This window comes from Sus scrofa, unplaced genomic scaffold (assembly GCF_000003025.6).
Source record: "Sus scrofa isolate TJ Tabasco breed Duroc unplaced genomic scaffold, Sscrofa11.1 Contig1537, whole genome shotgun sequence".
In the NCBI taxonomy this organism is placed as follows: domain Eukaryota; kingdom Metazoa; phylum Chordata; class Mammalia; order Artiodactyla; family Suidae; genus Sus; species Sus scrofa.
The window spans coordinates 821846-835666 of record NW_018084901.1 but is presented as its reverse complement, the minus strand read 5'-3'; the positions used below and the strand labels follow the sequence as shown (position 1 = coordinate 835666).

Below are 13821 nucleotides of genomic sequence, written 5' to 3'. Positions count from 1 at the left end.
GGCAGCTCACACTAGCCAGCGCTGGAGGAGTCAAATTCACAGATGGAAACAACCCAAATGTCCATGGATGGATGGATGATGGATGGATGGACATATGGATGGATGGATGGATGGGGATGGATGGATGGGTGGGTGGATGGTTGGAAGGATGGACATATGGATGGATGCAGGATGGATGATGGATGGATGGATGGGGGATGGATGGATGGGTGGGTGGGTGGAGAGATACACAGAACAGGATCCATCCACGTGGTGGAGTATTATGCAGCCATGAAAAGGAGTGAAGCTCTGACACAGGCTGCCATGTGGATGGACCTTGAACCCACGATGCTCAGTGAGAGAAGCCAGACCCAGAAGGACAGACACTGTGGGATTCCATTCACAGGAAGTGTCCAGAAGAGATAAATCCACACACAGGAAGTGGGGTCGTGCTGCCAGGGGCTGGGGCGTGACCGCTCATGGGGACAGGGTCTCCTTTTGGGGCCATGAAAACTGTCTACAAACAGATAGAGGTGATAGTTGCCAAACTTTGTGAGTGTGGCCCATGCCACTGAGCTGTGCATGTCTACGGGGTGGACTGTCCGAGTCGTGCACTTGAACTTAATTTTTAAATGTGCGTACAGGAGGGCTGGGGCGGGAGGGCTGGGGGTGGCGGCCGTGGTGTTGGGGGGCTGTGGGGTGGACGTGCTCTGACATGCCAGCCCATGCGTGAGAACCCCCTGAAGTGTCCTCTTTCGCCAGCAGCCTTGAAGCTGTGTAAATATTGAAGACAGGTCAAGGTCAGCTCAGTCAGGCTGTGAAGAGAGGACCAGACAGGGTGGGGCGCACAGCAGCCCTGGGCAGCTGATGCAGCACGGCGGGTCTGCGTGCACTTTCCCGCAGGGCTCGTCGGCCGCTCCTCCCAGCCACCTGCCTGGGGCAGCCCCCCTGCCCGGCCGCCTGCCTAGTGCAGGAGCCACCTCTGTGCGCCCGGCGCCTGGCAGGGTGTCTGCTGCCCCTGAGACCGTTTTGCACTCTTTTCACAAAATTTCCATCTTGCCACCCACCCACCCCCCCAGGCCTCCTTCGGGTCTCAACCACAAATGCTGTGGGTTTCAGAGGCGCCAGCATCTGCGAGAGGTGATTTCTTTATTAATCACCCAGGCGGCCGGGCTCTGGGGTCCAAACACCCTCAGGCTGCAGGCTGGGGCTCCAGAGTCTGGGGGTGGGGGGCGCGCAGGTGAAAGCACGGGGCCACCCGGGAGGCAGCGGCTTCCGGGCTGCAGAGTGCGGCCAGGACCTCCCTCCGCCCACTTGGGTTTCCTGCCACGCTGCTTCCCCTCCCGGCAGCCCGGCAGCCTGCGCGTGTTATGCAAATCCGCTTCTTTTGAAGCACCCACCTGGAGGAGAAGACGGCAGGTGGGGGGCCTCAGCCCTGGGCGAGCAGGAACAGAAAGAATGCCCCCCAAAACACCTGCCCTGCCCTCCAGGGCACCCCCCACTCCATGCCAGGGCCGTGGCTTTTCTGTCTCCGATTCTGTCCACCTTCCCTCTTCTCAGACACCCTGTCCCCCGCCCCCAGGCACACAGAAGCCTCCCCCGTTCGGCTTTGTCCCCGGGAAGTGACAGAGGTCGCTCCCTGCCGTGCAGCCCCCTGCCGGCGGCACCCACAGAGACCCCCAAGAAGGCCCTGTGCCCTGAAGCCAAGAATGGATGGACCTGGTCCCCAAGGGGAGCGGGGCCGGTGCCCGGGGTAGACTGGCACCTGGCCGCGAGCTAGCGGAGCGGAAAGCTGCCACTCAAACCGAAAACGGGGCCATTTTTACACGGGTTTGGGGAAGCGCTTTCTGCACATGCTTGGCCTAGATGGCGAGCTGCTGGTGGAAGAAACACCAGGGCAGAGGTTGTGAAGCAGGATCTGCCGTCCAGGTAAGCTCGGAGGCAGTGACCTGGCCTCCGGGGTGGCCCCGGGCCACGTTTGCTGCTCATAGACCCCCCCGGCGTGCGACGGTGGGGACGAGCCAAAGTGCAGAGGGCGTCTTTGGGGCACAGTCCTGAGCTATGACGGGCACACCTGATGCCTGGCGAGCCCCTCACCTGGATTTCATGATCCCCGGCCTTGAACACACCACAGTCAGGTGGCGAAGCGACCACCTCAGACACCTGCAAAATAGCAGAGCGGTCGCCCCCGGCTGCACGGCGAGGGGGAGGCAAGGTGAAGAAGTCAGACCTTAAAACCCTAAGCGGTCCCAGAGTTTCCACCTGTGGGCTCCAAGGAGAGAACCCCCCCCCCCCGGCTGGCCGAGACCCTGCCGACTTTTGCATGACGTGCTGTTCAGCCAGGCTGGCAGCTCTGGCTTCCGAGTCCCAAGCACACGGGGAAAGGGCTGCTCCAGGTGTACACAGCCGGAAGGAAACGCCATCCCTGGATTCGACTGGAGCGAATCAAGACGCAGGAGAAGCCGTCAGTCAGACCCAAGAGCCGGCCAGAGGGTCCTGGGACCCCCCCCATGCAGGGAAGGGATGCGTGCGACCACGGTTGGGTCACCACAACAGCTCATACGGTGCTGGTGCCGGGGTGCCTGCGGCCACAGCCAGAGGCCATCCGTAGAATAGTGGGGAGGCTCGCCGTGCATGAGAATGACACAACGGGGGAGGCCGGCGGTGGCGGTCGAGTCCTTCTGAACCCCAGCTCTATGCGCTCCCCTCTTGGAACCCCACTGCCTTTGTCTGCAAAACATGACGCCTGCCTCGCCACTTGCCAGCTCCAAAGCAGAGTCCACGGAATGGATTAGGGCATCCGTGACCTGTGGTGCAGGGGATTCAGGCGGTTGCTACGATTTGCATGATCCCAGGACCTCCCGCGAGCGGCACTGCAGTGTGACAGGTGCCTGCAGCCACAGCCTGAGCCATCGGTATACCGTCCGTCTTGGTCAGCTCTGGCACTTCAAACGTCCCAGACGGGGTGGCTTAAACAGCAGGCATTTGTTTCTCACACTCCTGGAGGCTGGGCGTCTGGATTCGAGGTGTTTTCAGGGTCGCCTTCTGGTGGGGATTCTCTTGCTGGCTGGCAGACAGCCCCTTACAGGAACGTGGCATGCAGGACAGACTCAACGCAACTCCACACGTCACTTTTCCTTCCAGCCTCCTAAAGATGTGCCCTCGCCCCCCACCCTGTGTCCCCACCCCATGGGCTCCAGGTCAAGGGGCCCAAGGCAGGCGGCCTCTTTGAAAGCGAGAAAACACACACGCCGTGCTTCTCTCTCTCCTGTCCCCCCCACCCGGCTGCCGTCACTGTGAAAGCTCTTTTTCCCTGCATTCAAGGAAGGAGAAACCCAGAATCGCCCAGGTGGATGCAGCACAGGTAAAGAGAAGTGGGGAAGCCAGCACGCGGAGTTTGAAAACCAGCATGAGTGAACTGGGAGCTGCCTTGGGGTTGCCTTTGCAGAACAAACCGCAAAGTGAAACTTGGACCCACTGTGCCCAGAAGCGTCTGGGACCCCTTCTTCCTGTTGGCCCTGGTCTCTGCGCTCTGTCCCCGTGTGGATCGAGGGGCTGGTGGTCAGGAGTGGGCTGCGTGGGCAGCTCGGCAGCCTTCTCCATGGACGGAGGAAGAGCAGAAAAAATAAACCTTCCAGAGTGCAAGGCTCGGCGTTCCCGCTGTGGCTCGGCTGGTTAAGAACCCGACATGGTGTCCATGAGGATATGTTAAGTGCTGTAAGCTGTGGTGTGTCTCAGATGTGGCTTGGATGCGGTGTTGCTGTGGCTGTGGTGTAGACCTGCAGCTGCAGCTCTGATTTGACTACTAGCCTGAGAACTGCCCTATGCTGCAGGGGTGGCTCTAAAAAGCATTAAAAAAAAAAAAAAAAAAAAAAAAAAAAAAAGAGTGCAAGCCTCAAGGTGCAGCGGCAGGAGGAGTGGGCTCAGAACCCACTGCCTCTGTGGGTGTGCATTACAGAAACTCCTCCCTGGGTCTCTCCTCCAGCCTGGCCCCCCCCGGCCCCGCAGACTTAACACTCACCAGCCCCACAAACGTGTGAGCCAATTCCCTGAAATAAATGCTGTTCTTTTGGCTTTTTTTTCTTTTTAGGGCTGCACCTGCCACATACGAGGTTCCCAGGCTCGGGTCGAATGGGAGCTGCAGCTGCAGGTCTACACCCCAGCCACAGCCACACCACATCCAAGCTGTGTCTGCCATCTACACCGCAGCCTGCCCTGAAATAAATCTTTATATTTTACATTGGCATACGTGTATATGTGCAAATCTATGTGTGTGTTTGTAGACATATCTGCGCAGGTGTACACCCTGTTATACACAGTTGTATGTGTGTGTGTGAATGGGTGTGTGTGTATAGACACACATATCGCATTGCATATATGCTTCTGTGTATACATACACACACCCCCGTGGCACGTTCGTGTGGGGGGGGGTGTGGAATGCACAGATATATACATGCCTGTGTGTGTATAAATACACGTGCATATTCAGTTGCACACGGATATGTGTACAACTTATGTGTCTACACACACACAGAAATATGTATATAAATGCAACAGGGTCAGGAGTTCCCTGGTGGTCTAGTGGTTAGGACTCGGTATTCTCACCGCGGTGGCCCGGGTTCAAGCCTTGATCTGGGACCTGAACTCTCCCATCAGGCGGCTTGCTGCACACTGCGGCCAACACGTACATAAATAAATACGTACAGAAACACACGGATACACCAGCACTGCGGCTGTGGGGGCGGCCGGCAGCCGCAGCTCTGCTGCGACCTGCACCCTGGGAAATGACACGCCCCCGGCGTGGCCCTGGAACAGTAAATAAGTAGATACGGAAATAAAAACGTTCATCAGAATGTTGATAAATGACACCAACGGGGTATGTGTGCTTAGGATACAGACGTGTGTGAGTAGACGTGTGTGTGTGTGTGGTCCATGTGTGTATGTATATGCCATAGACTGTGTAGTCTATTCCCTACATGCCATGTACACACACACATATATACAAGCCACACGTATATGCACACACAGCGCAGAATGTGTACACAGACACATACATACCTAGGCAATGGCGTGTGTGTACACATACACACACATGCAACTGAATGTACGTGTGTGTGTCTATATATACACACATATACACACCCACTTACACACCCACACACACATATACACACACATACACACCTACACACACACACATATAACACATACACACACGTATACACATATACACACATATACACACATACACACCTACACACACATATACACACATATAACAGATACACACACATATACACACATACACACACACACACATATACACACACACACACACACACACACACACATCTTTCTAACACCCCATCCTTTCGTTGCTGTTCCTCTGGAGACCCCTGACGATCCAGGGCCGACGGCCTCCTGGGCTGGGGGACAGCTGTCCCCCAGGTGGTCATGACTTGGATGCTGACTCTCACGTTGGGAGACCGTGGGGCGCCACGCCCACCGGCCCCTCTCTGGCCTCCCCCGGTGTGTGCGTCGGCAGCCCCAGCTCTGGCCTCCGCCTCCCTCCCCCTGTCTGCATGGAGGCCCCCCCCCGGTGCCCCCAGGATGGAAGGTGTCTGTTCCTGGGGGACAGGACCCCATGCACCTGACAGAGCTTTCTGGGGCCCTCGCCGCAGTCAGGGCGCCCCCCCACCTCTCTCCTTCACTCACGTTGAGGTTGGATGCTCTCCCCCCCCCCCCCGCTGCCTCCTGGTAGCTGTCACATGGGCAGTTTCTTGGGTAAGACCCCTGCCTGGTGGATCCTGTGTGAGCACCTGCCCCTTGGAGCGCCCGGGGACCGCAGGGGGGCAGGAGGTGGGACTGGGCAGCTCCCTGCATGGCAGTCGTGACTCCCGGAGGAAAGTCAGGGTCCAGTGATGACCTCTTCTGACCTGGCCCATGGCATATTCTCACACCTTACTCACGTCCTTGTTCACAGGGCAGACCTGGTGTGTTGGGGGCTGGCATAAGGACAGGTGGCCAGCCCAGGGGTCTGGAGACGGGGGTCTGGCTCCAGGCTGTTCTTCAGCTTAGAAACAGGGTCAGTCTATTGGTAACTTTGTCACTTTTACCTTGGCCGCACTCCCCTGGCATCCTCACAGCCCCAACGTTGAAGCCTGTGCACCGGGCCTCACAGCAAGGCCCCCATGCTTCCAAGTCACAGGAAGGAAGGAAGTTGCCAAGGAAGGGGCAGGTGTGCAGCGCCCTGGGTCTGGCACACAGGAGGCAGTGGGGGGGTGGGCAGTGACAGGAAGGGTCCCTTGTCCTCTAGCTCAAGCAGCAAAGATCACACGCCTGCTGCCTGTGGGGACTGGACACGGGGCTTCCACATCCCCCTCTGGCGGTCTCTTCCCCTCCAACCAGGGTGGAGCAGGGGCAGCTCTCTGAGATCCCATCCCGGGTCTGGAGGAGCAGCCTGTGGTAGGGGCGCAAACTTGGAGGATTTCACGTCTCCCGTTCTGGCCAAGGGAGGGGGCCGGAGGGAGGCCAGCACAGGAGGAGCCAGAAGCCGCCGCCCCTCCCACGCACGCTGCGGGCGGGGGTGGGGGTGGGGACTCCCTCTCCCCTGCCCGTCTCACCCCTGCGCCCCCTTTGCCTTCCAGACCGGCCCCGCCGCCCGGCCCCAGGATGGACATGAACCTGACGCGCCCCGACAACGCCACCATCCTGATGCTGCGGGACCCGGCCATCGCCGTGGTGCTGCCGGTGGTGTACTCGCTGGTGGCGCTGGTCAGCATCCCGGGGAACCTGTTCTCGCTGTGGGTGCTGTGCAGGCACATCCGCCCCAAGACGCCCTCGGTCATCTTCATGATCAACCTGAGCGTCACGGACCTGATGCTGGCCAGCGTGCTGCCCTTCCAGATCTACTACCACTGCAACGGCAACCACTGGGTCTTCGGCGTGCTGCTCTGCAACGTGGTGACCGTGGCCTTCTACGCCAACATGTACTCGTCCATCCTCACCATGACTTGCATCAGCGTGGACCGCTTCCTGGGCGTCGTGTACCCGCTGGCCTCCGCGCGCTGGCGCCGCCGCCGCTACGCCGTGGCCGCCTGCGCCGGCCTGTGGCTGCTGCTGCTGGCCGCGCTGGCCCCGCTGGCGCGCACGGATCTCACGTACGCCGTGGAGGAGCTGGGCATCGTCACCTGCTTCGACGTGCTCAAGTCCACCATGCTGCCCAGCGTGGCCATGTGGGCCATCTTCCTCTTCACGCTCTTCCTCCTGCTCTTCCTCATCCCCTTCGTGGTCACCGTCGCCTGCTACACGGCCACCATCCTGACGCTGCTGCGCTCGGCCGACCCGCACGGCCGCGGCCAGAGGCGGCGCGCCGTGGGCCTGGCCGCCGTGGTGCTGCTGGCCTTCGTCACGTGCTTCGCGCCCAACAACTTCGTGCTGCTGCTGCACATGGTCAGCCGGCTCTTCTTCGGCCACAGCTACTACCACGTGTACAAGCTCACGCTCTGCCTCAGCTGCCTCAACAACTGCCTGGACCCCTTCGTCTACTACTTCGCCTCCCGCGAGTTCCAGCTGCGCCTCCGCGACTACCTGGGCTACGGGCCGCTGCCCACCGACAGCGGGGACGTGCGCCGGGACAGCCTCTTCTCGGCGCGCACGCTCTCGGCGCGCTCGGTGCTCAGCGCCCAAGCCGACGGCGCGGACCCGGCCGGCCGGCCCTGCCTCCAGCGCCAGGAGAGTGTCTTCTGAGCCCAGCGCCTGCTGCGTGCCACGGGGGGGACACGCGGGGACCTCCTCCCTCCCTCCCTCCCCTTCTCCTCGCCTTCCTCCCCCCTCCCACCGCCGCCCCTGCCTCCCCGAGGCGCAGAGGGTCCCCTGGCATCGCAGGGGCCAGCTCACCGCTGAAGGCACCTGCGCTCCCCTCAGCCCCCGATAGCCCACAGGGCGGGCCGCCTGACTCATGGCCTGCCCCCACCCCTCAGGACGGGGATGCTGGGGGTTGCTCTGCTCCTGCAGCCTCATGGGCCCCCGGCTTCAGGTTCAGTTCACCTGCGATCCCCTCTGGGCACTGGGATTCCACCAGGCGGCCACACACAAGCCCGTGTTGTCCCCCCGACATCGCTGGGTCCCTCCAGGAGCCAAGCCAACACACACAGGGGCTTGCAGAGCAGAGGGTTATTCTGGAGCAGTGGGAGCCAGGTTTTACTTAAATGTCCACAAGTGGCTACCGTGGAGGGAAAAACGTCTGTCCAGGAGGCATTGGTGGAGGGTCGCTGGGTGGGAGATAAGTGGCCCGGGGCACGGAGTATCTGCAGCTACAAGTTGGGGCTCGCTGACATGCTTTGGGGTGCAGCTGCCCCCCCAGGGGGGGCATTCTCTGCCTCCCCTTCCCAGCCCAGAGCCCCGGGCCTTGGCACGTTCCCATGGCATCTGGGGTTGCACCTGGCCTGACCGTGGGGTCCTCTGAGGACCAGGTACACAGCGAGCCCTGACCACGCAGCCCATAGGAGGGCCGGCCGCCCGGTCAGCCCCTGGACACACCTGTGCCAGCTCAGTACCTGTGCTACTTTGGGAAGATGAAGGGCCCCGTCCCTGCAGTGCCCAGGATGCCAAGACAGCAGGTTCCTGGGAGGCTGAGATTTGCCCAAAGCGGGACACTTTGTGTGTTGTGTGCATCCCAAGGAGACACACAGGACTGAGCTCAGGGCTCCCCTGGGAAAGGAAAACAGCCCTTAGCCTGTAAGGTGAGACCTGGGAGGGACCAGTAGCGGGGGCTCCGGGACCTCCAGGGTGGGGTGACTGTGGGGCATCCTGCGGACTGGTCCCCGCCATCACTGCTTTGGGAGAAAAGCAGACACACATGTGCTGAAGTGAATAGGCCCCCCCCAACTCCATGTCCACCTGGAATCTCAGAATGTCACTTACAGGATCAGGGCGGCCCTCCCTCCAAGGACAGTGTCCTCCTAAGAGACAGAAGAGGAGACGAAGACACAGAGCAGAAGCCACGGGAAGACGGAGGCAGAGACGGGAGGGAGGCGGCCACCAGGCGGCCACCAGTCGGCCACCAGCTGGAGCCCCCAGAAACTGCAAGAGGCTGGAAGGACCCTCCCCTGGAGCCTCTGGAGGGAGCACTGCCCTGGGACCCCTTGACCTCTGATGTCTGGTCCCCAGGGCTGAGACGGGTTAGGTTTGGTGGTTGAAGCCCCCAGCTTGTGGGAACTGTTCCAGCCACCCCAGGACACACACTCTGAAATTCTGGGGCTGTGATGCTGGCCCCTGGTTGGGTGATCGCAGGAGGCGCTCGTGCCTGGAGCTGACTCGGGGGTGGGAGTGGGGCAGCTTTGTGGGATCCACCCCCTTGGCCTCGAGGTGCAGCCTGGAGGTCCCTTCCATCCCCTTCTGTCCCAGGCCACACACCTGGGGCGTCCCCATGGAGGACAGGGTCTGAGCCCACCCCTGGGGAGACTTTGCAGAGATGGCCAGTGACATCCTAGAGAAAGGACTCAAAGCTACAGGCCGAGGAGACAGGAAAAGGGCTGTCCTGAGGGCCCTGCCTTGGCCGTGGAGGGTGTGCTGTCCCCCTGCTCTTCCCGAGTGTCCCAAAGCTGAACCCTGGAAAGCCAGATCGCCGCTGGGGGGGGGCGGAAACCCTGAGCCAGCGAGAGGCAGCCCCGCATTCTGGGCAGGGACTTCCCATGTCCGATGCTTAAAAAGCTGTGAAAACCTTAAATCACCCTCCCAGGGCCTTTTCCTGCTGCTTCGTGAATAAGCAACGCTGCTTGAAGTCAGGGGAAATTGGTCTCCTTAGTAACAGCATCTGGGACAGGAGGTCGCCGGGTGCAGCTCTGCGGTCCACATTGCATCACCATCAGCGCTGTTGTTTGGAAGGGCAGCCCCCCTCCGCCACCCAGGCTGACCCACCTCCTGTGACTTTCCCCCCCGGGGTCCAACATGCTCTCTGGAATTCTTGGAAATTTCCATCCAGGAGTTGGAAGCTCACGTGACCATCCGCCTGCCCCAGGGGTCTGTGCGAGGCCCGGAAGCAGGGCTTGCCCCTGTTTCAGCATTTTATTACTGTTGTGTGTGCGCATGTGCAGGGGTGTCCCCCACCCCACATCCTTGCTCAATGGGTTGCCCTGTGAAGCCTCCTGGAAAGGGGGGGTAACACATCCATATCTAGGGAGACATCAGAAAAACCAAGAGACAGCTCTTTGGAGGGTGTGGGGCAGCCAAACACGCAGAGAAGCAAGATCGTGGGTTTTCTAAGTGCAGAGGGCCAGCAGGTGCCTCTGTGGGGCTTCCGGGACCCCTGCCAGCTAAAGGCCCCTCTCTTCTTGCAGGCGACCTACCCCGTTATCCTCCCGCCAGGCCCCCTGGAGCCTCGATTTCAGAAGAATCATGTAGTTCCGAACACGTGGGGTGAACACGGATAGGGCGTGGGGTGGGTGGCATGGAGGCTTGAGGAGGCTCCATGGGGCCTTTTTAAAAAAGAATCCCTCACGTGCCCAAGGTATCTGAACATAGGCCCGGGCGAAGCGCTGTGATCGTCCAGGCTTGCTTCAACAGAGGAGCGCGAACGCAGACACACACGTTCACACGCCCGTCGAGGCACACCCCGTGCGCCCGTGCACCCGTGTGCGTCTACGCGTCCGTGCACGCCCATGTGTGCGTCTGTGCGTGCGTGGTCGGGGACTGCGCGCAGGCGAAGGACGTCCGCACGCAGAGCGCTCCTAGCGAGGCTTCGGTTTCGTGCTGTTTAAAAACATCAGCCTGTTTTTCAAATATCCCCACCCGAACCGGAGGGTTTGTGGGACCACGTCAGGCAAAGATACGGATTGATGCCACATGTGATCGCCCCATGCTGGAAACCGTCCGCTTTCAGAATTGCTGAGTATAAAAGAAGCCAGTGCTCCCGATCCAGCCTTGTTTTTTTGGTTTTGTGTGTGTATGTGTGTGTGTAATTTTTTGTTTTTGTTTTGCCGTCTCAATTAAAAAAAAAAAAAAAAAAGGTCGTAGAAAGCTTATAATATGGACCGTCTTTACCCTGTTCAAACGCACGCGGTTCGACGGCATTAAAGACACGCGTGGCATCACGCCACCCCCCCCCACCGTCTGTCCCCGGAACTTTCTCATGTTCCCTGAAAAGGAATCTCTGCCTCGCCCTGCCCTTCCCCAGCCCCCGCCGCCGTCTCCTTTCTGTCTGTGTGAATCCGACTCTTTAGGGACCTCCTGAGAGTGGACTCCTGCTGGATGTGTCCATTTCGTGACGGGGTTTACATCACTCGGCCTCAGCCCCTCCAGGTGCAGCGACGTACAGCGAGTTGGAAGAGGTTCCCCGAATCTCCACGGAGCATCTTTAGAAAGTGCCGTCGATCTGAAAAGATGCCCTATACCCATGGGTCAGCCTGGTCCACCTGGGCTGCTTTCTGCTTTTTGCCTCTGGTTTCTGCTTCTGTCGATTTGTCCTCGTCGTTCACGTGACATAAAGGACATTACACGAGGTGCTGGATGTGCTGGCTTTTTCTCCCCACGACTTTTTGGGGGGTTCATCCGTGGTACTCATTTTCCTCTTTGTTCTGTTGCCTGGGTGACCACTGGGCATCCATCATTTGCAGGTGGGTCTGCTGCCCATCACTGTGTGGGTGGTTTTTATATGTGAAGCTGTAGACAGGATCCCAGAGACCTTGTTTCAGCCAGATTTTGGAGCTCAGCCTCCAAACAGGACCAAACCCAAACATCCCAAACAGTGGGCTGAAATCACATCTCTCCAAAAACTCTGTTCCTGCCACGCTGTGCCACGGACATAGTTTGACCCTCAGGCTTTCACAGTGTCTGGAGGCAATGGCAGGAAAAGTCACCGGAGACTTCTTAAGGCTGTCGCAATCACGGGGCCAAAGCAGAGACCACTCAGGTTCCGATGGGCTGTTAAAAACCTTCAACTTTTAACCTCAGCTTTGTTCCCCCCTAATGTCTTTGGAAGCCTGTGCGATTCTATAAGGCCCATGAGATGCTTTGAGTGCTGTTCCAATAGCCCTGTGGCAGGCAGAGATGAAGAAGCCAGGGGTGGGGGGGGGAGCCCTAAGGAGCAGGCGTGGATGAAGAGTGCCCCTCTGGGACTTTCAGATAAACCCCAAGCACAGAGAGATTTGAACCTGCCACCGGCCACAGAGCCTCCTCCTGCACTGGTGGGGACCCAAGATCAGCTGGTAATTCCTGCCCAATGGCCCTGCTGCATCCCCAATTGAAGGCATTTATCTTGGCCCAACCACAATTTCGTTCTTGCCTTCGTTGTCACCTTCTGTCATCAGGACCTTCCCAGACTGTCCGTGAAATCCAGCAATACACCTGTCAGCCTGTTTTCCCCACCTCGTCAGCAGTGTCCTGAGAAAGAAGGAAGCTGGGACTTTGGAAGAAAAGGAGCGAGGCTCTCAGGTGGACTGGAACCCCACAGACCGCTGGGAAAACTGGAGAGATTCCAGCACTGGTCCATCCTGTGTCCCTCTCCAGGGACCAGTAACATCTCGGATGGGAGGAGGGATGACAGGGGGATGGGGAAACCTAGAACCATCGCAAAATAAACCTTTCTTTTTTTTTTTTTTTTTTTTTTGATCGAGCTGTTGGGTGGTGGTGGAACAGGAATCTTGGGGGCTGGCTCTGGGGACCCGGGGCGGCGGGGGGTGGGGGGAGGTGACTCCATCAAAGGAGAGTCTGCGCTCACAGGACACACAGATGGGCTCTCAAATATAGGGATCCTTCCTTCAGTGTGTTTCGCGGTGGCCTTTGCGACACCTGCTGCCGTGTCTTGGTCTGCACACAATCAAGTGATGCCAGCCTGGGCAGAGCAGAAACGGGAAGGGAACCTCAAACTCTTGGCCGAGGGGAGGGCAGTGTGACACTGTCTCTGGGGCCGCCCCCTGGACCTTTCCAGCCAACTTCCTGGGCAGGTCATTGTCACCGCCCCTGGGAGATGGTTCTGTCAGAGAGATGCTTCCTGGCTGTTGGACTTTATGTTCCCCTCAAATGCCTAGAGTTAGATATAATAATAGTAATAGTTACAAAAATATTAATAATTATTTAAAGTGTTATTTAATAATATTATCATGACACTCTTATGATATTAATAATATCTAATATAATAATATGATAATATCAATAATATATAAGATTTCTCATAAATAAAATAAGTATACATTATAAGACATAATTTATTTAATAAATAATATCACTAGTAATATTAATAGTATTATTGATTTATATTTTATTTATAAATAAAATATAAATAATAAAATATAAATCACAAAATATAAGTAAAATATACATTATAAGATATTATCATTTATTTAATAAACACGATGACCAATTTATTAATAATTACTTATAATAATTATAAGTAACAATTTATTCTTTATTATAGCAATAGCATAATATCTAATAACTGTTTATTGTATTGATCAAAAATATTTACTTATTATTAAATTATTCATCATTTGAGAGCAGTAATAACAATAATTATTGAAATGTCCAGTTCACCAATCAGATGAGAGTCCCCCAATGGTAGCAGGTTGGGGCAGGTGCAGCCCACGGGGGAGGAGCTCGCTGATGGGTTCATCCTTGGGGGGTTGACCCACAGGGGGCTGGCATGGGGGCCTGGGGTGGACGGGAGCAGTAGAGGAGGGGGTGCAAAACCTGCCCTTCGGGTTCCCAGCCCCTCCTTGGGGAGGGCGAGGGGGACAGAGGGGGCAAGGGGACCTCGGCGACCTGCTCTGGGGCTAGAGGTCCGTGGCCAGGGGCCCGGCCGGAGTGATGAGTCCCCGCATCACGCCACTGTCGCAGGCCTCCAGA

General features: G+C 57.8%; 1 protein-coding gene across 3 annotated transcripts in view; it reads left to right on the top strand.

The window, feature by feature from the left end:
• Nucleotides 1-11479, top strand: part of P2RY8 (purinergic receptor P2Y8) — a 50786-nt gene extending 39307 nt beyond the window's left edge. For all 3 annotated transcript variants that reach the window (XM_021081375.1, XM_021081378.1, XM_021081377.1), the window contains exon 2: nt 6627-11479. In XM_021081375.1, coding sequence (XP_020937034.1) covers nt 6652-7728 — 1077 coding nt within the window. In that variant the 5' untranslated portion in view covers nt 6627-6651 and the 3' untranslated portion in view covers nt 7729-11479. The remainder of the gene's footprint in view (nt 1-6626) is intronic.
• Nucleotides 11480-13821: the final 2342 nt, after the last annotated feature.